Below are 27,463 nucleotides of genomic sequence, written 5' to 3' on the forward strand. Positions count from 1 at the left end.
TTGTTCAACCTGATCATGGATGAAATAATAAAAAACTAAGAACTAAAAAAGTCAAGTGGGAGAAAAACAACTTAAAATAATCTATGTACTATGCAGACGATGCAATACTAATCTTTTAAAGTGTAGATCTGTAGATGATTTACAACGTATGCTGCACCAATTTAATATAACCGCCAGAAAATTTAACATGTTAATTTCCCCAAAAAAGACAAAATACATGGTTATAACAGCAAATCCAATAATATGTAAATTGGAGCTTGATGGTCAGATAATAGAACAAGTGACGGATTTAAATATCTAGGCCAGCGGTTCTCAAACTTTTTTAGTCGCGGCACCCTTGTAGGGCTAAAAATCTTTCGAGGCACACCAACCCTTGAAGCGATTTGGGAAACGACAAAAAATGAAAAAATACAATTCTGAGGCTCATTTGATTTCAATATTAACTTTATTTCAGATCAATAAAATACAGTACATTTGATACTCAAATATTCTTACTTAATGTGATGAATGAAACTATTTCGATGATGTTTTCATTATATCCTTTATAATTATGGGAATCTTTGTAAGTTTGACCCTCAAATCCCTTGATGCTTGTAGTTTGCTTTTGTATTTGTTTTTAATGTAAGCATATGCAGAGAAAGAAGACTCACAGAGATAAGTCGATGTGAAGCACACAAGTTTTTTCACTGCAACCTTACCAACAACATTATTTTCCACCGGTGGGACCGCAGACGTTCGGATACAATTAGCGTCTCTTTGCAAAGACAATGACGACGACTTTGCAAACTAACGAGACGCTTACTCAACACACACTACACATGACACTAGGTACCTAACTTCAAAAATTCACTGTACCTACGATGCCAATGACCATTAGTTGTCGAGGCATTAGCTAAATAAAAAAAAAACATTATTTTCTGAATATTCTTGCATCCAGAACTCTTCTTGGCTTCCTTCACAGTAATTGAGTACACAGCTATATAAGTCATCTGAGTCAATGTCAGGAAAATAGTTTACAATACTGTCTTCCAAACCTTGCAAATGAGCAATAAAAATTTCAAAGAAGTTCGTTTGAAGATTGATTTCATTTGTTACAACAAATTCCTGTAATCGAGAGAAATTTTTGAGGTTCCTCTTTTCAACACATGCTTTGAAAAATGTAACTTTGTTAGACAAGGCTTTGATTTTATCTAATTGTGCTCCTCCTTTGCCTTGAAGTGAAGTGGTGGTTTTATTTATTATTTCGAAGATATATGAATGGTATCCCAATTTTAGCAGCCAATTGACAGCAGCAATAGATTGAAGTGATCCATACCCATGTCTTCAGCGGTGAGCTTTAAAAGGCGTGCTTGAAGCGGACGGCTCTTCACATGGTTAATTATTTTCACAGAACCATCCAATACGTCTTTCAAACCTTGCGGCATCTTTTTAGTTGCCAAAGAATGGCGGTGTAAGATACAATGACTGCTGGAGGCATTTTCTGCCACTACGTTTATTCTAGACACCGCCCCTCTAATTTTACCAACCATTGCAGCCGCTCCATCACTGCAAATATCCACACATTTACTCCACTCTATACCATTTTTTTCTTATATACTTGTGGATAGGCTTGAAAATTTTGCACCAGTGGCATAACTTTTAAGCTCTTTACACATTAGGAGTTCTTCTTCTATTTTCATCCCGAATGAAAACCGCACAAACACAAGCAGAACAGCAAGTCCAGCAACTTCGGTACTTTCATCACGCTGTAACTGAAGAATTCACAAGTTTTTAATCTATTTATAAGCTCTCTCTCTACAAAGTCTGAAATAGTGTGAATTCTCTTGCTTATAGTGCTGTTTGACATCTGCACATTATCAGTCTTCTTGGTCATATCTGGATCTAACATGCATTGTACGTCGTCACTTTTCATCTGCAGTTATATCTAAAACTTCAACTTTTAAATCTAACTGTATTCACTTATCGGCTGCAAGAATTAAACTGTGGAATAGTACAGTATTTCTCATGATCATCTTTCAGTGCGTCACAGTTTTTCGACTTCTTTCTAACGCATTAAATTGTATGTGACAGAAAAAAAGGCACGTCGGTGATTACATTTCGTCGGTGACATTTTTATAACATTTATTCTAGTTATTCTAGTTGTCGATAGATGGCGCCATAATAAAAAAATAATTTTTTTTTAATTAGATAATAATATTACAAATATAATCTGTATAATTTATAAGACTATACAAATCAAAGAAAATACCATTTTATAAATGCAAGAAATACATTTGATTTGTTTTTATTCCAAATTGAAAATAAAATGTGACAACTGTCAGATTTAACTAAAATGTCATGTTAGAATAAATGTCATAAATGTGTATTATCACGGACTTACCCTTTTTCCTATCATTTGTTACGCACTGAAAAATGATCATGAAAAGGACAATAATAGCGTTGATTGAGGTATTGGACGGTATATTAATATTAATATTCATATTTCAATCAACGGTAGTAGTGTGGAATGAATGCAGGTAGCAGTCGCATCGGTCGAATTCGGATGTTTGTTTCTCGGTCGCCATCGAGAATAGGGCTTTTTATTCACAGTCATTTGTTTCGAGCTTCTGTCATATGTCGTATAATCTGTGTATATTAAAATTATACACAGATTATACAACATATGACAGAAGCTCGAAACAAATGACAATCGATGAAAAGCCCTATACACAAGTGCACAAAATAGTCAACATGTTTCGATTGGACAGTGGCGCAGCGGCCGGTTGATCGACTTTTCTCAAATGTTCCACGTCACCCTTGGCAAACACTTGAGGCACCCCAGGGTGCCGCGTCACCCACTTTGAGAACCTCTGATCTAGGCATCAGCTATTCTTTTTCTCATAGACACCTTTCAGTGCGTCACAGTTTTTCGATTTCTTTCTAACGCATTAAATTGTATGTGACAGAAAAAAAGGCACGTCTGTGATTACAGCCATTTATAACATTTATTCTAGTTGTCGATAGATGGCGCTATAATAGAAAAAAAATTATTTACGAATTATATAATATATCTACGAATATAATCTGTACAATTTATAAGACTATACAAATCAAAGAAAATACCATTTTATAAATGCAATAAACACAATTGATTTGTTTTTATGCCAAATTGCAAATAAAATGTGACAACTGTCAGATTTAACTAAAATGTCATGTAATAAATGTTATAAATGTATATTATCACGGACTTACCTTTTTTTCTATCATTATTTGTGACGCACTGAAAAATGCTCATGAAAAGAAGCATACCTAGCCACGGAAAGATCGAAACAGAAGTGTATAATCAAGCGAATAGAGCAAACAGAGCCGCAGGTTGCCCGAATGACACAATATGGAGAAATATAAATACCGGAAAAGAAATGAAAGGCAGAATTTACAATGCAGTCATCAGATCAATAATGACATATACGGCAGAAACACGACCTAACCCAGAGATGACAAAAATATTGCTCGAAAAAGCAGAGATGAATGACAACAAATAGAATAGTAAAGACGGCAAGAGATGGTCCCCCGATAGGAAGACGATCCGTGGGAAGACAACGAAAACGATGGAACGACAACTTAATGGAGGCACATTGAAAGAACAGAGTCATGTCCATACAAAAAGAAGAAGAAGAAGAAATGCTGAATCAGTGAGTTTCGAGAATCAATGTTTCGGGTAAACTTTGGAAGGAAAGCTTCACTATGTTCACTATCAGCTTCTTTAGATTGGAAGTATCTGGGATAAACATATATTTTATACAGATAAAATACACTTTGTGAATGTGGGGAAAAACAGAATGTGGAGCACCTGAGAGTCTGAAGTCTTTGCTCATCACAGTGCACCCTCGATGATTTATGGCTCGCAAGTGTTTACAAATAAGTGACTACTTCACTATTCGGCTTACCTGATTGCAATTCAACTGTAGAACATCTTCAAAGTGACAATGTTTCGGTATAGCTTTATCTCGACCCTGCCAAAGTTTGGGACTTTTTGTTAAGGCAGTTAAAAAATCTAAAGCGGAGGAAGGACACACTTCGTTCACGAGATCATCTCTAAGTAAGTATATCATAATGTTATGCAAAATCTTCCAAGTGGCCCTTTGTAGTACCAGCGACATTAATAATGGTCGAAATTGTAGCTTTTGTTTGGAAAACAGGAGCTCCATCTGTAAACAAGAAAATGAAGAGCTTTATTTTATCAAAAAAGGATAACCACCGAGTGTGAAGATCACAATTCAGTCAAAAACTATTTAGACCGGACAGTACTGTCGCCCCCGCTAGCGAAATTATTCCGATTCGATTTTTTTGCACAAACTTACTCAAAAAGAGGTCCTTATAATATATCCACAGGGTCCCGGGCAGTGCCGCGGTCGAAAAATTGTTTAAACAATTTTTATTAAGCAAATTCACAAAAATAATTTTTTTATTTCGAACAATTTTTTTTAGATAATTTGGGACATTCTGAGCAAAAAAGGTCTCTGGTCATTTTTTTCTAAAATTGATTGTTGTCGAGTTATATGCTTTTAAAAATTTGAAAAATGCGAAAATGGCCATTTTCAAGCTTAATAACTCGATTAAAAATTATTATTATGAAATTTAAAAAGTGACTAAATCAAGCTTCAAACCCCTTCTTCAAGGCCCTAAAAATATTTTTATAATTATTTTATTAAAAAGCTGTTATTTTTAATTATTAACAATTAGCGCTTTTCGCGGTGTGCAAGTACTTGGAAGGGAATTGAGAAACGATCGTGCGCGAATAGCGGAGAAATATTGCAACTTTCTTAAATAATTCATATTTTCAATTGAAATTGTCAAATTGACGTACATTTCATAACTACTGTCATTAAAGGACAAAAATTATATATTGATATGATATGCAATTATTATATAAAGGTAAATTTAATTAGTTGTATTTTGCTTGCAGTACTGCATTTTAATAACTAATTTTATTTACTACATACAATTGTTTACGTTTTAATAACTTGAATCTTATTTTTTCTTCTTATTTATTTTTTTGGACTATGGCCTTGACAATTATCCAGTAACCAGGACTAATATAATTGGCCAATATAATTAAAAGTGCGAATAACGTTGCACAGCGTAGAAATAGGTGTCGCTTTGCCGAACTTGCACGGTCCCAATAGTCCAGGAGGTATCGTCGCCCCTGTTAGTGAAATTATTCCGATTCGATTTTTTTGCACAAACTTACTCAAAAAGAGGTCCTTATAACATATCAACAGGGTGCCGGGCGGTGCCGTGGTCGAAAAATTGTTTAAACAATTTTTTTAAACAAATTCCCAAACATAATTATTTCACTTCGAACAATTTTTTTTTCGATAATTTGGGACATTCTGAGCAAAAAAGGTCTCTTGTGATTTTTTTCTAAAATTGATTGTTGTCGAGTTAAACGCGATTTAAAATTTGAAACATTCAAAAATGGCCATATAACTCGACAAAAATCAATTTTAGAGAAAAATCACAAGAAACCTTTTTTGCTGAGAATAACCCAAATTATCTAAAAAAAAAATCGTTCGCAATGAAAAAATTATTTTTGTGAATTTGTTTAAAGAAAATTGTTTAAACAATTGTTCGACCACGGCACCGCCCGGCACCCAGTGGATGTGCTATAAGAACCTCTTTTTGAGTAAGTTTGTGCAAAAAAATCGAATCGAAATAGTTTCGCTAACGGGGGCGACGACACAGTTGAACTATAGCGCTAATTGTTAATAATTAAAAATGGCAGCTTTGTAATAAAATAATGACAAAAATCTCTTCAGGACCTTGAAGAAGGGGTTTGAAACTTGATTTCACCACTTTTTGAATTTCGTAATAATTTTTAAGCGAGTTATTAAGCCTTGAAAAGTGCCATTTTTGCATTTTTCAAATTTTTAATCGCATATAACTCGACAACAATAAATTTTACAGAAAAATGACAGGAGATTTTTTTGCTCAGAATGATCCAAATTATCTAAAAAAATATTGTTCGAAATGAAAAAAATATTTTTGTGAATTTGTTTAAAAAAAATTGTTTAAACAATTTTTCGACCACGGCACCGCCCGGCACCCTGTGGATATGTTATAAGGACCTCTTTTTGAGTCTGTGCAAAAAAAAAATCGGAATAATTTCGTTAGCGGGGGCGACGATACTGCTCGGTCTAATTAAGTAGTTGTTACTCATTAGGTAGAGTTCAAACTAGCGACAAACTTTTAAAATATTGTTACATAAGACAAAATTTAGGTATTTCAAAAGTGGTACGAACATCGTAAAGTCGATTTTATTTATAAATATGATCGTATCGAAGTTAAAACTACAAAAAAAAACACTAATATTTACCTGGAGCCTATGCTTATTCGAGTTAGCGATTTCCAGTTCTATCGCCGACAACCAATCTACAATCAAGCCAGTTTTTTCTGCCTTGTTATCTCCTTCGAGCAAAATCATCCCTAAACGCTCACCAATTTCTTGAGGATGCGCAACATCGACGTCTGAAGTACTCGCGACGGGACAATCTACCTCCATCTTGATATCTTTTTTGGCAGTAACAGAACCCTTGGTGTATTGTTGCAGAACGACGGCTATGCAGGACTTTTTGTTCGGGATCAATTTCAGAAACTGCGTAGCGAAATTTAACTTGTCAGGGTAGTCCTCTCCTGTGGTGAAAATCAAACGGATTAATGTGGAAATTGAATTGTACTGCATTATCACCGGCAAGGTATAATTGACGGGTATGGATTTTATAAAATTGAAGATTAAGTCCGCCGTGCTTTTCTTTAATGTTACACTCTGAAAATAAAACAAAGATAAAGTGATAAATGGTTATGTTAAATTCGGAATCAATGGAAAAATTGACAAAAAGACTCTTTCGTTATTTACTTTTACTTATTTTCCGATATTTGAAATATACTCTTCTTACCTTAATTAACAACAATATTAGTGCGTTCTTGTCAAACTGATAATGGGGATTAAAAAGATTATTCAAACTCTGAACGACATCTGACTCATTCGTCGCAAGTTTTGGACGTTTCATTAAAGTTGGCAATTGCTTTTTGTTTTCAATGTCTACTTGTATGTCTGCGTCTTGGACTATTGGCATTTGCATCTCTATGGCTTTCACGAAGGTCTCGCCACCTAATGAATTATAACATTATAAAGAGAGCATTTTTTAAATAAGCATACAATCGTATTTAATTATTTTATTGAATGACGTTATAGATTATAGATGAAGAAAACTGAGCTGCATTGTAGGTTGGTAATGGTCAAATTAATTCTTAGTGGTTGGTATGAAGTGACAACTACAGTGACGTCACTTTTTTGAGGTTATATCATATCTTTGAATTATAGTTTTTTACTACAAAAACACGCTTACGTCATTCAAGATTTCTGACGTCAAAGCATTGCTAAAACATTAGAATATGACTTTTCATCATGGCTACGATTCTTGTACAGTGAGAAGCAAGGCATCATTACTTCTCAGAGATTACGGTCAGAGATATTTTTCTTTGTTTTTGTTTACTGTATTTTTACTTTATTCTAATTAATGATGTCAATCGGTTTTCATTACTTGCCGAAATATTTTAATTAACAACAATATTATCATAGTGTATAATCAATAAAATAGATCATTTAATATTTTAAGGCTAGAAATGACAGACAAAAATGACAAATACATGTACTAAATAGTATTTAATAAGAGTAAAATGTTATAGGTATAGCACGAGATTGTTTATAAAGATATAAAGGTTTTGGATTTTTTTAATCAAAATTATGTGTTCACATGATAATATTGTTGTTAATTAATTATTTCGACAAGTAATGGGAACCGTTTGACATCATTAATTAGAATAAAGTATTATAGAAAGTATTTGTTCAGTAAACAAAAACAAAGAAAAATATCTCTGGCAAGTAATGATGCCTAGCTTCTCACTGTACAATAAACATGGCCATGATGAAAAGTCATATTCTAATGTTTTGGCAATGCTGTTAGGTCAGAAATCCTGAATGACGTAGACGTAATTTTGTAGTAAAAAATCTATACATAGTTGTAATTGCGCGATATCAAAACGCGCGTTAGGCGCTTGTCATGTGAACGTGCCCATATTCGTGCGGTATTTCGCGGAGATCAAGTAGAGTAGGCGGGGTTGCCACTTTTAACACGACAGCGCATCTGTTGCATATACGACCTGAGCTTCGCTGGTATCGCCACCTACTTATCGGATTACTAGTATAACTTTCGTTGGAAATTTCGCTGGAAAGAGAAATATGTTGTCTATCCTCTGTGAGTCTCGCTGGTATGGCTGGTATCGCCATCTATCGGATGACTTACTATTTCGGCCGGAAATTTAAAGAGGAAAGGACAAAAGTAAATAATAATTGTTTCAAATTTATTATTTAATTTTTATCGAGCAATATTTACAACGTAAAGAAGTAATTGGATTGTAATCGATAGTTAATATCAATCAGTAAGTACCGAATTTATTATTCATTATGATTATTTTTAAGATTTTGTTTATCGTTTTGAAGTTTATGTTGACAGATAATATTAGAAAAAATTTATTCTGCAAAAAAGTATAATAATTTAATATAATTATAGTATAATTATGCATTTATTGCACTTAAATAATTAATTAAGAGCGTAAACGTAAAATTTCGCACCAACTCTTTTTAAATGCATTACTTTTTTTCGAATACTGAGAGAACCAATAAGTGTATTTAAAAAATTTAAACGCAGAATGAAAGACTACATTATTATCGAGGGTCAAAGTCCCTGAAAATTTCTGTTTTTTTTTAATCAGTTGCAGGGGTGAAAAAAGAGAAAATTTAGTGTGATTTTTAATTTCAAATATCTCGTTCAAAAGAAACTTTTTGTTTATTCTAAGGAACTTTCGGCCTTTTAAATGAGACATTTAGTAAAAATTATATGTAACTCTTAATGCAGAACGTCAAATTTCCAGTTCACTGACTTGTCACTACTGGCGCTCGCGAATTTTTAATTATCCCCTCTACCTACGAGCTCAGAACGGATACAGTCGGAAAAATGAAAGATTAACCATGAACGATCACATCAATGACTTATTTTGTATTTGCTGTCTTTTTCTATTCGCGGTGTGCAAGTACTTGGAAGGGATACGCGAAACGGTCGTACGCGAATAGCGGAGAAATATTGCAACTTTCTTAAATAATTCATATTGTCAACTGAAATTGTCAAATTGACGTACATTTCATACCTATTGTCATTTAAGAAGAAAAATTATATATTGCTTCACAATATTGATATGATATGCAATTATTATATAAAGGTAAATTTAATTAATTGTATTTTGCTTGCAATACTGCATTTTAATAACTAATTTTATTTACTACATACAATTGTTTACGTTTGAATAACACACCTAAATCTTATTTTTTCTTGTTATTATTTTTTTTGACTATGGCCTTGAAAATTATCCAGTAACCAGGACCATATGATTGGCCAATATAATTAAAAGTGCGAATAAAAGTTCAGAGCGTAGAAATAGGTGTCGCTTTTCCGAACTTGCACGGTCCCAATAACAAACGTTTGTTATTTATAGAAAAAGACAGCAAATAGAACTTTTCATTCACAGTCATTTGTTTCGAGCTTCTGTCATGTGTCACATAATATTAATATATCTACGTCATACGTTATTGGTATATACAATGATACAAACCAAAGACGTATGACGTTGATATATTAATATTATGTGACACATGACAGAAGCTCGAAACAAATGACAATCGATGAAAAGCCCTATACGCTGTGAGCTCCTACGTAGAGGGGATATTTACAAATTTGCGAGCGCCAGTAGTGACAAGTCTGTAAACCTTTACCGGAAATTTGACATAAATGTCAAAGTGATTAATTTAAAATTAAAATTAAAAACATTAATTATAAAAAATATTAGTTAGTCAAAGCTGTGGTATATATTTTTACCTTAAATATACTTACGTTTTAAATACTGAATTTAAGTTTTTTACTGTTCCGTAATATGTAATTATAAATTATTCTAATAATCTTAGCGCCATCTACACGATAATTGTGAAAGTATCCGAAGTAAGAAATTCATATTTTATCAATAGAACGTCAAAATGATTAGCAAAATCTTAAAAAAATCGATTACAATTTAATTACTTTTTTGCGTTGTAAATATTAAGCGATAACAATTAAATAATAAATTTAAAAATTACCGGTGAAAGTTGAACTAGTAATCCGCTAGGAGCGCCACCAGCGAAGCTCAGAGCGTATACAAAATAAGTGATTGATGTGATCGTTCATCCTTCCATCCTCTATTTACCTTTTTTTAGCTAATTCATCATTCTATACAATTCATGGAGTATTTTAGATTTACTTACCTGTAGCTCCTCTTTTGTTTTGAACTTCTACCAGTTGTATCATATACGCCTTGTCCAATACGTTGTCCACTACCAGTTTAGTGTCCAAAATTGTAGCTTTATCCAAAGTATGTAAAAGTTTACTGATAGAATTTGTAGGTATACCGAACGATTGAATAAAGAGTACCAGTTTGGTGGGATCTAGCTTTTCAATGGCAGCGTCAACCAGCTGTGAAACATTTGATCTACAAATAATGTCAAATATTACAAATTAGTAATTACATATATATTTTCGTTAATGATGAACTAATCGAAATAAGACAACCATAAAACGATAGAAGTAATAATAGTAAGAATTTTTATAACACACTGAATCCAGTGAAGACATAACCTAAAATAACAAACAAGACAGCAAAAACAAAAAAAAACGTTAGTAATTCCATCGTAAATCACAAAAAAAAAACAGGAAAAACTCTTGATGTAAACTAAAAGAAAAAATGGCATTGCACTGCTTTGTAAAATACAACAGAATTAAACTGATAAATTTTAATACACTGCGCGCCAAAATTAATGCATAATTTTAAAATTATAATTTCAGTCGTAATGAAAAAACGTGTATCTGTAACCTGTGTAAGGTTTAGAACATCTGTAATAATAAAGTTTTCTTTTTTTACGAAAAATATATTACAATAAAACCGACTAACATCATAAATAAATGACGAAATTGCAAATTTTTAAGTTCAAGAAAATTAAACTCGTAGAGAGTATTGCCTTCTCTGGCATTTATGACTGCTTTGTAACGGTCACTCATACTGAGAATTGCCTTCTTATTTCATATTGATCAATTTGATCCCAAATTTCAACTAATCGCAAAAACAGTTGATCTAATATGTTATTAGGTAGTTGTCGTAGTCATCTCCCTACAATGTCTCAAAGATGTTCTATTGGGTTGAGGTCGAAACTTCTCGCAGGCCAAACCATGACAGGAATCCTAACCTCCTGACAATTCTTGCAATTTGTGGCCTGGCATTATCTTGCTTAATGCATAATGACATGCTCTTCTAAAATGTCTGCAATGTATCTGATGTAAGCCGCCCGTGATCTATTCTTATTAACTCCGTACGAACCTCCAAATTAATCCCACCCCACACCATTACCGAGCTCCCACCATACTGTGCAATCGCTACGGTGTTACACTGTCCGTAGCGTTTCGCAGACCTTCTATAATCTCTAGCCAATAATGGGCCAGTAGGTGCCCTTCCAAGACGTATGTTGTTTGCGGCAAGTCTTCTCCTTATCGTATTTTGGCTGATTCTAAAGTTATAACGATCCAAAAATTTATTTTATCGAGAAGTACTGATAACAAACCTTTGTCTCAGTATATGAGGTGTCAAAAGCTGGTCTTGATTAGGAGTTGTAACCCTTCTACGGCTTTGACCCAGTCTTCTCGAGTTACTTCCAATAACAGTAAAACGTGCTAAGACTCATGACATTGTTGACTGAGTGACATTAAAACGTTCAGCGAGTTTAACTTGACAGTATCCTTCTTCGCGAAGAGTAACGAATCTAATACCGTCACTTTCTGACAAATTTCGATTTTCTTGTTGCTGGTGGTTCATTACAAAGGAAAAAGCACTTAATCGACTTGATTAATATTCAGTAGAACGTATTCCAACCCATCTAAATTCGAATTAAAATGAAGCACAACTAGCATGTGTTTAATTTGTTTCCAGAAAATGATAAAAACATCAGCATTTTTAGAGTTCTTTCGATTAATTTTACAATATACCGGAGGCAACAATAATATATTGTCACAAAAATCGAAACATTAAAAATATTTGATTTACTAATTTTTAAAATTATGCGTTAATTATGGCGCGCAGTGTAGTTTAGTAAATGGAAAAAGCTTACCTTATCATCCTTAATTTCATCCAGTCTGGTAAATAAGAAGTGGTCTCCGACGTGTCAGGCGAATATGCTCTTGGATGTTCCATATTATCGGGAAACCAACTGTTTAACAACATCTTAAAGGGTTCATATGTAGACAGAGGTCCGTAAGTTAAGAGAACAATAGTGGCATGAATTATGACAGGCTGCAGAGGACACTGTTCGCCGGTCGCCCAAGAAACTATAACATACTCATGCCCATAACTCTCGTGAATCGTATATGATTCTTCCGCATTTTCTTTGGCCTTTTGAGTGTACAGATAGAACAGCTGTAGTAAATTTTTTAAAGTAATGTTGCCCTCGCTTGGCAATACATACGACGCAACACTATGGCGTTCTATGATCACGGAAGACAAATCTGTCACCAGTTCGTTTAACTCCACAAAAGAGTCGCTACAGTCCTGCTGAGATAAAAAGTTTATATAACTGGATACTCGTGCGGGGTTTGTTTCTATTTGCACTGCTTGACGCAAAAATTGAATCAAAATAGGTTTAATCAGTAGAAAATGGGTGAACTGGTTGATATATTGAGTCAGCCAAAGAGTGTGGTTTTCGTTTGCTACCTCTAAGTCGTCGGTTGGGGCTAAAATAAGGCACAATCCCTTTGTAGCTTGAGTACGACTGGCTCCGTGTTCAGAAGTTAACCTAAAAAACAATAGCTAAAGTTTTCACTATAAAGGAAAAGTCAAACAATAAAGGTTGCACGTAATTTTCCCCTTGTTGCCATATCCTAGGTTTGAAAAAATATATAGGGAATAATCATATTTTTTGACATGCCATGTCTATTACAGCGAGCATTTCATTGGCTAGAGTTAGTGACGAGTTTATATGACGTCATTTTATATTTGGTGAGATTGTAAATGGTAACAGACGTCCGTCAGAATATTGGAGGTTAAAAAATATAATATCAAAATATTGTTTTCAAATTATAATCTGGGAAGACGAAATACAGATATAGTACGTAAATATTTCTGCTGGACACAGGGAATATACATTGAGATAATTGTGGCAACTGCGCTAACCTGTGTTAGTTGAAGCTTCTGTTCGAGTACGAGTATCTGGTGTAATATAGCTGTTAGAACGAATAGAATGAGTGAGTTTGGAAACAAAGCTGTCCATAAATAAATCAAAAATAAAGGTTACGATGAGTTAATAATTTTACTTTAATTTTTAAAATATTTTTTATTTAAAAACTAATTTCAAAATTAAACAGAAACAGTTTTCACATTCACTTCAGCCAAAAATATTTACAGTCCCTGGTCATATTATTATGACCACCTATGAATTTTTACAAAAATCAACTATTCCACTAGGTGTTTTGTTTAAAATATTATTTTTAAATTTAGTTTTGTTATGCAATGTTAATGTTATGCATTAGCTATATATTTAATAATAAACAACAATAAAATATTTGAAAATATTACATATTTAATATTTTTTAATATTTTGTTGAACTTCTGACCTTAATCAGATGGAAAATATTTGGGAGCTTTTAAAACGAGAAATTTCCGATGAAAAGGTCACTAGCGAAATTGTTTTGATTAAAGAACTAATATATCATTAAGACCACAATGACAAATTAAAGCAAAAAAAAATTTAACTGCATTCAAAGTATGCCAAGACGGGTACTAGCGGTAATCAAAGTTAGAGGGTCTCAGCAAAATATTTAAAAAATGCAAATATGTGATATTTTCAAATGGTTTATTGCTGTTTATTATTAAATGTATTATATTTGATAATAAACACCAATAAAACATTTAAAAATATGACATATTTTTATTTTTTCAATATTTTGTTGAGCCCCCCTTAACTTTGATTAGCGCTTGTATCCGTCTTGACATACTCTGAATGTAGCTAAATTTTTTTTACTTTAATTTGTCATTGTGGTTTCAATGATATATTAGTTCTTTAATCAAAACAATTTCGTTAGTGACCTTTTCATCGGAAAATACTCGTTTTAAAAGCTCACAAATATTTTCCATCTGATTAAGGTCAGAAGTTCAACAAAATATTAAAAAGTATAAAAATATGTAATATTTTCAAATTTTTTTAGTGGTGTTTATTATTAAATATAATATAATGAATGTATAACATTAACATTACATCACAAAATTTAATTTAAAAATCATATTTTAAACAAAACGTACCTAGTAGAATAGTTGATTTTTGTAAGAATGCATAGGTGGTCATAATAATATGGCCAGGGACTGTAGCTACTGCATTGTCATGTTTTGACGTTTATTTGTGTCAGCCAAAATGAATTATCAATTATGAGGTTAATACCCCTTAATGCTAACAACCATATTGTCATCGAAAGAGCGCAGTTGCCACAATTATCTCAATGTATATTCCCTATGTCAGCAGAACGACGAGATGGACAGGACACATAGCCAGAATGACAGATGGGCGATGGACAAAAAGGTTATTGGAATGGAGGTCAAGAGAAGATAAGAGAAGCGTCGGTCGGCCTCCTACAAGATGGACTGACGATTTAAGAAGGCTAAATAAAAACTGGAGCGGGGGTTAAATTTTAGACATACAAATCTTTAAGTAGACAAAAAGCAATCTCGTAGTAAGATTGTAATACTTAGTATTTACCAATAAATTTAAAAACTCAAGCTGTTAATACGTATTTGCAATATTTAAGTTATTGTTAATAAATATGTCATAAAAGTGAATGTTTACACATATTTACCTTCTAAATAAGTACTCCAAAACTTCACAAGCTGTCTGCGGTTCATTTCCGTTCACAACGTCCCTTAAATGCGCTAACAACTGCCCATGTTTGGTCAGCTTCTCTGTCGGAGCAGTTGACAGCAAGTACTCGCATAAGCATTGAACGGGAAGATGGGCTAAAACTCCCTCGGAGCTGTGAACTAGCTCTGCTAACCAAGGCATGTGGGCAGTACCTAAATAAACAAAAATTCTCATTAATATGCCAATAAATTCCACAGTATCTTTATATTTGCGTTTTCATATATTATTATTAAGAGTAAAAACATAGTGTAGATTTAAGATTTGAAACTAGCGACGACGCGACTATGTTTGAGCGATGTTATTTGAATTCTTCTTCTTCTTCTTGTAGTGCCTACCCGTTTCGGATGTTGGCGACCATCATGGTAATCTGTACTTTGCACACTGTTGCTCTAAAAAGATTTGTGGTTGTTGTGTTAAACTACGTACGTAGATTTTTCAGCCAAGAAATCCTTCGCCTTCCTGGTCCTTGCTTTCCTTCTACTTTTCCTTACAAGATTAGTTGCAGCAGTCCGTATATTTCACTGTTCCTCATGATGTGACCGAGGTATTTGATTTTGGCTGTTTTTATTGTGATTAACAGCTCTTTTTATTTTTGCATTCTCAGCAAAAAACCCTGATTAGTAATGTGGTCGGTATAAGATATGTTCAGGATTCGACGATAAAGCCACATTTCAAAACCTGCAATTTTCTTGCAGGTGGCGTCTGTGAGAGTGCATGACTCAACTCCGTATAACAGTATAGGAAAGACATAACATCATAGTAACCTGATTTTTATGGGTATCGACAAATCATGACATTTAAATAACTTTTTGCCGCAAAAACAAAGCTGTAAGCTGGTTGATTATGAGACTTATAATAAACAATTAACAATTTTGTCTTATTTTGTTGTTTTCGAAGCAATACATTAATTTTACAACTTCTATAATACGCCACTTAACGCAATTGTAATATGTTAAAAGATAAAATTTAAGATGCTATTTCAATTGCGTATATTTTTAATTGTAAGAAAAAATCAATGCATACATTGAAAAAAATGCATGCAATGCATTTTTCGCACTTAACTGTTTTGTGTAAAAAACTTGTCACCTACCTAGATAATTCGAATTCCTTAACTCATTGAAGTTATACTTCTTTACCGGCGATATGAGGGTGAATTTTTATATGTTAAAACCTATGATCCCGGCGCATGCGCATTATAACTTTGTTCTGATTGGATGTTCAAATGACATGTCAAAAATTATTCAATATGGCGGCTGTGGCACAGCTGTAGTTAGATTATTTATGGTTGTTGCGTTTTAAAATTTGTGTGAAAAGAAACAACAAACAAAAGTTAGTTAATAGTTATACTGCCTTTTTAAATAGTTTTCATATACCTATATTTTTGGACTTTTGGACTATTTTGGACAAGGAATACTTATTCTAATTTGGTAAGTAGTTTTTATTATAATCATATTGTAATTATACATTTGGATTAGGTTGAAATACAGTAGAGCGTCGATTATCCGAACTAATTGGGGGACATAGGTGTTCGGAAAACCGATTTGTTCGGATAATCGAACTACAATATATTGATACATATTTATAGTCATACATATTTATCCACAAGTGAATAAAAGCCATATTTATATACCTACATATTTATTTATATCTTGATAATGACAACTAGCAACTAAACAAAAAGTGCAGTCTTTGCAACAACATAATTATTTTTGGATACAATACTGAAGAAAATTGAAGATATTTTAAGCGTCAATTACTAACGCTTGCTCGGTATTCGAGGGCGGGACGCGGGAGTCGATAGTTCGAATAAGCGGTCGTTCGGTTGATCGACGTTCGGATAATCGACGCTCTACTGTACATTTATTTTCTCAAGAATGGGGATTTTAGAGAGAAATCCCAAATTAGGTCCGATTTTTATTTTTAAGTTATGATATTTTGGCGTAGATTTATTTATCTAGTAGATATGTAATGCTTTGATTTACATACTTAATTTGATTACCAACAAAAGTTCTACCAATCTTCATCTAATATATTGTTTTCTTACTGTTTTGTTATATTTTAATATTATCTTCCACAAAATTTAAACTACATAATTTAATTATATTCAAAACAGCTGTCAAACAGTAAAACGTTCAGTTACCCTATTTTCGACATGACAAATAATGTGGAAATGGACGAGTGAGTCTAGGCTTCGATTACGAATCAAAGCGCCCCGAAATTCACGGGTTCGCTTTCCGATGCAAGTTTTTATTTTTTTATTTTTTTATGCATTTTATGATTGTAAGTATATTTGTTATATAATTTTTTTTTCAGAAAATGCGTATTTAAAATTTTTGCCAACAATTATTATCGTTCAGAAATCATTTTTTCTTTGTGGCATTTTTCAATGTGTTTGTGTGCGTTTTATTCTTTTATTTTTTTAAATTTTTGGTATTGTCTTAAAAATCACATAATATGTAGTAGAAGTATAACTTCTTACGTGCGTACAAAGTACACACACATTCTTTTTTTTGTTACTTTTTTCCCTGGACCATATAAATTCCGGCTCAAAGAACCAATGCGTAAATCGTCGGCAAAGTTCAAAATTATGGAAAATATGTTTGTTAAAAACTTTATATAAAGACAACGGCGACGCGACGACTGATAATATACCAAAACTGACATTATTCTAGAAGCGTATTGCATGCAGTTATGAAATTTTAGTGGTGGTTTGGTGGTCAAAGGCCAGCGTAATTGTAAATTTTATAAACGATGGATCTGCTTCTGTTTAAATCAAAGTATAATTACGATAAGAAAGAATGTTAAAGCTCTCACATATTTGCAACTTGGGGTTGTTGTAAAACTATATAGGTCTGGATCCCGCGTATGAAAAAAAAGTTGACTAATAGCACGCTGAAAATTTGTTAATAGCTTAAGGGTGTCTAGTCGGACAAACTTTGATATATGGGAACACTGGAACAAGGGAAGATTTAATTGTGGAACAGGTTAAAAATTTGGAACCGTCAGTCCACGAAAAAGGCACATGTATTTTGTCCGACAGAACAGACTTAAACTCTCCGAACAGAGATTAAACTCTAATGCAAAAATCAGTCTGCTATTTATCACCAAATGGGCGTTTTAATGAGTGGAACATGTAGAGTATGTCAAATGACAGGAATTATGACAGGTGATAAATAGCAGTCTGATTTTTGCATGAGAGTTTAATCTCTGTTCGGAGAGTTTAAGTCTATTCTGTCGGACAAAATAAATGTGCCGTTTTCGTGGTCTGACCGTTCCAAATTTTTAACCTGTTCCACAATTAAAACTGCCCCTGTTCCAGTGTTCCCATATATCAAATTTTATCCGACTAGACACCCTTAACATATTAACAAATTTTCAGCTTGCTATTAATTAACTTTTTTTTCATACGCGGGATCCAGACCTAATAACTGTCGCTAAATAATATTGACGAATAAATATGATGTAATATCAAATTACTTAAGTGATAACAAAGTTTTGAAAGTTACCTATATTTCGTAAAAATATAAAATTTTATTATTTATTAATACATAATCCGATACAATTTTCAAATTGTTTAAATATATTTTGCAATATGACCAAGCTATTAAGAAATTTTACCAATAAAATTGTCAATATACAAAACTAAACGTGTACGTATTTTTCTATTATTTTTATGTATCTCACCTCCTTGTCTGGACATGATATCCAACAGAAAATCAGGACATCGAGATCTACACAACAAATGACCCAACCTATGTGAGTTGTTAAGAATTTGCAGTTGGTCTAAGACATTCTGTGGTGGACGTCTCGCTTCCCCTGTGGGTCTGAGTTCCATGCACTGAGGTAACAACAAACTGGTTTGTTCGTTGATCTCCACTTTAGTGCTGGCTGCGGCCAAGTGAGATTCGAATTCCAAGATTGTTTGTTTTTCCAGCACAAGTATTTGTTGCTCTTTAGATTGGTAGTCTTCATCGAGAGACGTCATCGTGGGAGGAGGAAAAGAAAAATGGCTGAAAAGACACAAAATTAGAGTTTTTCGTTAAATACTACACTATTAGTTAATATAGAGAGATACAATACAAATAATTCCTTGAGGATCTCGAAAAAACAGAGGCCATAAACTTTCAGGAGGTTTGTTGCGTATTTGGTCACTTTATACGGCTTTCTCCGGGTGCTATCCAATCAGATGACTATCGATTTGATTCCGGAGTGGAGTGATGGATCCATGTTTCATCGATTGTGACATACCGACGCAAAAACCCCGACTTATTTCGATTAAACATTAGACCAGGACGCATCTGTAAAAATATTAGTACATTTGGATGTTGAGAAATAACTCATATTTTTTGCAGAAATTGCTTAAAAATAACTTATATAATAATATTTGAGTTATCCTCCCACTCAAAAAGGTCCGGAACATTGTTTAAATAATCAAAATATCAAAAAATGAAGGAACAATTCGATTTTTTTCTTCGTTTTGTGATTATAACTTTAAAAGTATTCATTTCCGAGAAAGGTTACACTAACATAAAAGTTGCGTAATTAAATTTCCTACAATATAGGATTGGTTAAAAATTTTAAAAATTGTCACCCTTGTTGCAAAATAGAAATAATTGCGAAAAAACCATAAAAAAACAAGTATTTGCATTTTACGTTTTTCAACCTTTTATGCTACACTTAGGACCTTCATCTTTTACCCAGAAAAACTTTATGATATAGTAAAACAATACTGTAAATTTCATTAAGATCGGTTCAATAGATTTTGCAATCCAGCTTCCGCAAAAAAAAATCATTTTTTCAAAATGTTGCAGGACTGAAAATAAAGCAGACAGCAAGTTGATTTTTTTTACATATAGAAGAATACTGTACCTTCCATTTGCACTTTGCAAAATTAAAATCGGTTAAGTACCACGGCGTCAGGAATTTTTTTAAATAAACATTAATTATTGGTGCTACGCTCAGGACAGCGGATACGTTTGCTCTGATTGGGCATTCCAATTGGCTAGTACATTTCGCTAGAATTGGTATAGTATATTTGGATATAAATAAATAAATTTGTTTATTGCAAAATAAAAACACATACTCTGTCGTTTGAAATAACACTTTTTTTAACAAAATCTTTCTTTGTTCATATTTATATATTTTAACTTAGAGAATAAAAGTTTATTATTTTTAAATATATGCAATTTTTTAAAAAATATTTCACAAACAATAATCAAATTAGTTTGATCTTTGTGGAATTAAAATTAAAATACAACAAAATATAGAGTCAGAAAATAATATATTACATAAAGATTGGAAGAAATTTGGGTGGAAATCAACTTGTGTGAATCGAACACCGCTGTCCTGCGCGTAGCACCAAAAATTAATGTTTATTTAAAAAAATTCCTGACGCCGTGATAGTTAATCGATTTTAATTTTGCTAATTGCAAATGAAAGGTACAGTATTCTTCTATCTGTAAAAAAATTTCAACTTGCTATCTGCTTTATTTTCAGTTCTGCAACATTTTCAAAAAATGATTTTTTTGCGAAACCTTGATTGCAAAATTTATTTTGCAACATCTATTGAACCGATCTTAATGAAATTTACAGTATTGTTTTATTATATCATAAAGTTTTTCTGGGTAAAATATGAAGATCCTAAGTGTAGCATAAATGGTTGAAAAACGTAAAATGCGAATACTTGTCTTTTTATGTTTTTTTTTTGCAATTACAGTAAAACCTGCCATATCCGGATGAATGTGGCGACAGACCGATCCGGATATGAAAAAATCCGGATATTAATACCTTCACCTCACTTGTGTGACCACTTCTTTTATAGTCTCTGAAGCGTTTTCTCCTTCATACATTCCAGTAATCAACGCCGTCAATAACTTTCGTCGATAGACACGTTTTATAGATTCTATAATACATTATTTCGCCATCAGTTTTAGTTATTTTAGGTCGGGATGAGAGGGTGCGTTGTCCAACAGCAGGACTGCATTTCTCGGTAGATCCGGACGGCAGAACCGTCCGGATATGGGGAGGTCCGGATATGACAGGTCCGGATATGACAGGTCCGGATATGGCAGGTTGTACTGTATTGCTATTTTGCAACAAGGGTGACAATTTTTAAAAATTTTAACCAATCCTACATTGTAGGAAATTTAATTACGCAACTTTTCTCGGAAGTGAATACTTTTAAAGTTATAATCAAAAAACGAAGAAAAAAAATCGAATTTTCCTTCATTTATTTACATTTTGATTATTTAAACAATGTTCCGGACCTTTTTGAGTAGGAGGATAACTCAATTATTATTATATGAGATAATTCCAAGCAACTTCTGCAAAAAAATGAGTCACCTCTCAACGTCCATCTCAAAACAGATGCGCTCTGGACTATATGTCCAAAAAGCGCCGAGATTCATCAATTCGTTGTTGTTTTTGCTCTGGTGTTAGAAAACGCGGTACCCATTTGGAAAACAGCTTTCTCATACCCAAATGTTCCTGTGTAATATTCAAAATGATGCCTTGATAAGTTTCGTCTACATTTAGTTTAGAATAACTGCATCATTGGGCATTCCGGGGCGCTCAGCATCATTGGTGTCCGTACTACCGCATTTGAATTCAGCTAACCATAGTTTAATCGATAGAACAGAGTCCCGGTAACACTTTTTGAGTGGTTTTTTTAACACTTTTTTCTATTGTTCAAAATCTCTATGAATAAAATAATTGTTAAAAATACTTACTTTGTAATACACATCTCCATGAACATCTTCAAAGTTGGGTACTTATTCCAGGCCAAGCTGCCAAAACTCATTGCATTATGCGCTGCTAGGATCAACAGCATCAACCAAACTCTCCAATACAAAGTTATAATCGCCAATTTAGGAGGTAGATAACCTGGAGGCAAGGCAAAGTTCTCTGGATAGTTATAACTGCACAAATTGAAGAAGAAATCGATAATTTCTATTTTATCGACCACCAGAGATGGCGCACAATCTTGCGGTAAATTAGCAGCTCTTTTAATCAGCTGATCGCAGACATCAATAGCTTCTTGGGCAGTGATGGGATGTTCTTTTGATATCCCTATCAATAAAATTCGAAGTAAAGTGGTTTGTAAGAGAGGGACTTCGCTAGTAAGTCTCAAAAACAAGTTTCTTTCGTTCTCTCCCGGCCAATTGTCCACTTTGTAATAATGCTCAGCCTGCTCCAGGAACAAAACCTTATGTAAAACATGGACGAAGTCCGTAATGCTCGGTCTATAAATTCTAAGAGCCGAATCGTGCAACCAAGTCACGCATTCCTTTTGGATGTTACTAACTTGCATTTGAAACGCCTTCAAAACACCAACATCGCGCTTGCTTTGATTAGCTGCATCTCTAACTGGTGGACTTACGCAGAGCAACATGCTCATGCAACTGAGATCGGCCAGAGATAAGAAAATTCTTTCCCGAAACTCGTGATCGCGTACATTATTGGTAAAGTCCTTCCGTTCTCTGAGAAGAGAGTGCACAACGTTCAAAAGATTTAGTTCGTGCCTCAAAACCCGGTTGATTTCTTTCAGAAGAGCCCGCACGGGACGCAAATAGTCATCTTTGTTTAAAAGTAGCTCCTAAAAAGGAAGAATATAATCAATTTAATGGGATTTAAAAAAGGCGATTCATTTTAATCGTTCAAGTACGAATTAGTTTTGCAATATAGACTTAAAGTACTTTATTGTTTTTCAAAATATGCCCCACCAAGATCGATACATTTTTGCATGCGTTCAAACCAATTGGCCATGAGCCGATGGGTAGAGGGGATTTGACAGCTTTCGCCAGCGCTGTTAGTGGCAGTTTTGTGCATTTATCTGATAAAGTTAAATGGCGCGCCATGGGTAGAGGAGAGGAGATTTGACGGTTATCGCCAGCTCTGTTAGTGCAGCGTTGCCACATTTAGTAGATTTCTACTTTTTTGGTAAATTTTTGATATTTTTTAAAAAATTCTAGTAGGCAATATTTTTTAATAGATTTTTGGTATATTTCAACATTTTCTTATGACAAAAATAAAATTTGCTTTTTAATAGTATTTACCCCATTTCTAAATTAATTTTTAGACATTTTGTTACAATTTCCCAATGTCATTACCGAAAATAAGATTCAGGGGTGGGATTCTGTGTACAATCGCTAACACCGCCGACCGCTTTCTATCAATGTCAAAATATTTGAATTTTTAGTTTTAATTCAAATATTTTCTTGTTTTACTAAGTGCCACTTCAGCATCAACTAGCAAAACTAGAAAATAATTCAATTAAAGCTAAAAATTCAAATATTTTCACGACATCGATAGAAAGCGAAGTGTAGATATCTACAGTGCACGGAATCTAGCCCCAGGACATAGATGATGAATATTAAACAGAAATAAAACTGATTCTGGTGTAACAAACTTGCAGATTTCAAGTATAGCAGTGCAATCAGTACCTATTTCAGGTGTTATTGAAGAGTTCTGGCATTCGGTGAGCCTGTTAGAAGCTAACCATGGAAAACTAAAATATCTAAGGCCCGGTCTTTTCACCTCCGGATAAAAGTTATTCGGAGGTTTATTTGACATATTTACATGTAATCTGCCGGATAAACTTCCTAATAAATATTTATTCGGAGGTGAAAAGACCGGGCCTAATTATAATATATGTAACTTTGCAAAACAACAAATATTGTGTTTGCGTGTTTCTAATGTAAAATGCGAAATAATTGTTTGAAAAATATGATCCAGACATGCAGATGTTAAAAGCAGCGGATGACAAAATATTATATACAAATATTAAATATAAAACTGATAAAAATTAATAATAGTTGGTCATTTTGTTCCCCAGTTAAAATATAAAAAAGTTTGGTTTTTGTTTACAAACAGTCATATTAATTTCTAGTTAAACTCCCTCTGTGGCTCAGTGGTAAGAGCGCCTACCTTTGGATCGAAAGGACCGACTGGTCGCGAGTTCGAATCTCACCAGGGTAGAGAATTTTTCGTTTATTATAAATTAATAAATGAAAATAGTTTCTATCCTTGTGGGATCGGTACCCACCGGAGGGACCGCAGACGTTCGGATACAATTAGCGTTGGTCAAAGCTGTGGTATATTTTTACCTTAAATATACTTACGTTTTAAATACTGAATTTACGTTTTTTTAATGTTCCGTAATATGTAATTATAAATTATTCTTAGCGCCATCTACACGATAATTGTGAAAGTATCCGAAGTAGGAAATTAATATTTCATCAATAGAACGTCAAAATGATTAGCAAAATCTTAAAAAAATCTATTATAATTTAATTACTTTTTACCGTTGTAAATATTAAGCGATAACAATTAAATAATAAATTTAAAAATTACCGGTGAAAGTTGAATTAGTAATCCGCCAGGAGCGACACCAGCGAAGCTCAGAGCGTATACGGCTCGTTTTGTCATAAGCATTGTCATGCGGCTCGTCATGGGAAAAATCACATGATAAATCATGTAGTGTAAAGTCGACTTTACACTAGCTACCTAATTGGTAAAATCCACTGTACCATCACCATGCCAATGCCTATTAGTTGTCGAGGCATTAGCTAAATAAAAAAAATTTCTAGTTAGTCAGCTGTTATTTTTATTATAAAAAGTCCTAAATTATATACAAATATATTAATAAAGTTTTATAGTATATTTTAGTTTTTGATAAGTAGATTTTAGTAAGCTAAACTTACAGTAGATTTTCTAAATAAAATGTGGCAACGCTGTGTTAGTGGTAGTTGGCAGTTTTGTTTTGTGCATTTGATAAACTCGATAAACTTCATAAACTGAAATGGCGGATAATATGGATTTTTCAAAAAAGAAAACAAGATATTGCAGCTGTTGTATTGATTCATGTAAAAATACTGAATATAACAGTACTGGATGCATTTATTATATTCGGAAACATTGCGTACATGTCCTGCATCTACTAAATCCTTTCCTTGTTTGGTGTTGCTGATTGAAATTGGATATCATGGGAAATAAGACTTGAATCCAGTATAATGTTTAATATCCATTTTGATAGAATTCAAGCAAATAATCATACATTCATACAAATTACAAATTTTAATAAGCAAATCAGTAAGCACACAAAAATAGACAGAGGTAACATTTAAAATGTTAAATAATTCATTTAAACTTATTCTTTTTCTCAATGGTCTCTTGCGTAAGCAGTCATCCAGTCGCACGAACTTATATATTAAATATTAAAATTATAATGAATAAAATAAAAAAACATAATTAATTTTACTATTAATTCTGTGTATTCATTTAGTAATCAGGTTACAATAATATTTCAGTTCATAATTTGTGTCTTTCTAGATAAGTATCTATTTTTCTCGTTTTGTATATTTCACATACATAAATTTTATCAGAAAAGTATAAGTTTCAAACCGCGAGAGAGCGCTACCGTCGAAACTCACAGCCAATTGGTAAAACCATAGTCACCTTTACTTAACAAGCCATGAAGTTGAAACTTGGCAACATCTATTGGTAGACCGATTAATTCTGACAGTTCTCATTTGTTTTTAAATAATATTCACCGTATTTACAGAGAAACTGAAACATTTTACAATATTTCGTGCTCCAAATTATAAGAACATTAAAAGGTATGTTATTAGGATGATTTTAGTTCAATATAACATATTTTTATATAAACTGGCGTGCATATAGAAATCCGTCCACTTAAAAATTTTGTCATTTTTAATGTCTTATATTTCCTAAACCTGTTGGCCGATTTAAGTGATTTTTTTAATATGTTATAGCCTAATTCTTTAACAATACCGCTGTAATAATATTGTTGCTAACCAGTTAAATTTTTATTGTGTACCGGGCATTTATAAAATACTGAAATTAAAACCCAACTGTATATAGACTTCGGTTTTCTTAATAACATTCTGTTTTTTTGATTAATTCGCTTATGTTGGATAATAAAAAAAGTTAGCTACTTTAACAACTAGATTTTTGTTTTTTATCAATTCAGGGTGTTTCTAAATAAGTGCGACAAACTTTAAGGGGAAAGGAACAAAATGCAAAATTTTGACGCCGGTCAAAATTTTCAATGTATTTTAAATGTGATCATTTTTTTCGAATCCTGAGAAAACTAATAAGTATTTTTGAAAAATTTAAACGCAGAATGAAAGATTACTTTATTACCGAGGGCCGAAAGTCCCTTAAAATTAATAAAATATTTTTTTTGAATGACATATTTGAAACTAAAAATCACACTAAATTTTCTTAGTTTTTCACCCCTGTAACTTATTAAAATAAACATAGAAGTTTTCAGGGACTTTCGGCCCTCGGTCCTAACGTAATCTTTCATTCTGCGTTTAAATTTTTGAAAAATACTTATTAGTTTTCTTAGGATTTGAAAAAAATTAATCCCATTTATATTCTTGTTATTGTTTTTTTTTTTGATAATAAACGTTACTTACAAGGAATTACTTTTAATTTTAATTTGTACAAACTTCTAATTAATAATATTTTGAAATTGAAAATGGTTATTCATTTTTGATTTACATTTACTCTGTGTGGAGTATGAAGGGAACCAGTCTCGTTGGAACTTTACCGCGCTGAGCAGATGTGACGTGAATTGTAAATTGTAGAATTCCCTCATCTTCCTTAGTCTCAGCATCCGTATGGCTTGCAAATTGTAGAAGCCTCGGAGGTGTAACCAGAGTAGGTTCCCATTGTTTTCATTCTGATGGGATATGTTATGTGCCATTAGAGTGAAAACTTAGTCTTTTGCTAGCAGTTGCGGCTAGGGCATCTATGCCATTTCGTTCGTTGCAATTCGGGACTGCACGCTGGGGTTTGTTTTGGTTGGATCAGGGAGAGCAGCATATGTGCCTCCTGATGAGAGACTAATAAGTTTAGAAACCGGTAGAGGTGCTTGCAGCACTCTCTGATTGGACTGGAATATGGTTCCGCTGTATTTTCGTTTTGCAACGAAATTGAAAATGGTTATTCATTTTTGAAAATGGTTATTCATTTTTAATAATATTTTCTTGTTCGACTCAAAAAATACTATAAGTTTTACCAAAATTTGTACTTTAAAATCGTAGTTTCGAAAGCGGTAGTCCGAAAGTCAGATACCGACGTCATCAATTGCGACGTTGCCTTTTTCTCTTCATGGCTTGTAAAGTAAAGGTGGCTATGGTAAAACAGATATTCCAGTCTTCAGTTGACACCTGCAAAATCGCTGTTTTAAAGGCATCGATGGCTTCTTCTGGCTACTGGAATCGTCGCCCACGCATTGAATTCTTGATCTTTGGGAAAGTGAAGAAGTCGTTGGGACTTAAATCGGGTCTATACGGTGGATGGTTTAACAATTCGATGTTTTGAAGCTCCAAAAACTATACTGTCATTTGGGCAGTGTGAGCA

At 33.1% G+C, this 27,463-nt stretch overlaps 1 protein-coding gene across 1 annotated transcript in view; it reads right to left on the minus strand.

Annotated features, from left to right (window-relative positions):
- The window catches only part of LOC126880065 (integrator complex subunit 1), a 63,556-nt gene that overhangs the window by 16,464 nt on the left and 19,629 nt on the right, over nucleotides 1-27,463 (minus strand). The window contains exons 6-13 of the mRNA XM_050643722.1: nucleotides 21,802-22,667; nucleotides 18,758-19,083; nucleotides 15,012-15,225; nucleotides 12,281-12,961; nucleotides 10,391-10,614; nucleotides 6,936-7,150; nucleotides 6,356-6,805; nucleotides 3,927-4,187 (exon numbers count right to left, since the gene is read on the minus strand). Coding sequence (XP_050499679.1) covers nucleotides 3,927-4,187; nucleotides 6,356-6,805; nucleotides 6,936-7,150; nucleotides 10,391-10,614; nucleotides 12,281-12,961; nucleotides 15,012-15,225; nucleotides 18,758-19,083; nucleotides 21,802-22,667 — 3,237 coding nt within the window. The remainder of the gene's footprint in view (nucleotides 1-3,926; nucleotides 4,188-6,355; nucleotides 6,806-6,935; nucleotides 7,151-10,390; nucleotides 10,615-12,280; nucleotides 12,962-15,011; nucleotides 15,226-18,757; nucleotides 19,084-21,801; nucleotides 22,668-27,463) is intronic.

This window comes from Diabrotica virgifera, chromosome 2, assembly GCF_917563875.1.
Source record: "Diabrotica virgifera virgifera chromosome 2, PGI_DIABVI_V3a".
In the NCBI taxonomy this organism is placed as follows: domain Eukaryota; kingdom Metazoa; phylum Arthropoda; class Insecta; order Coleoptera; family Chrysomelidae; genus Diabrotica; species Diabrotica virgifera.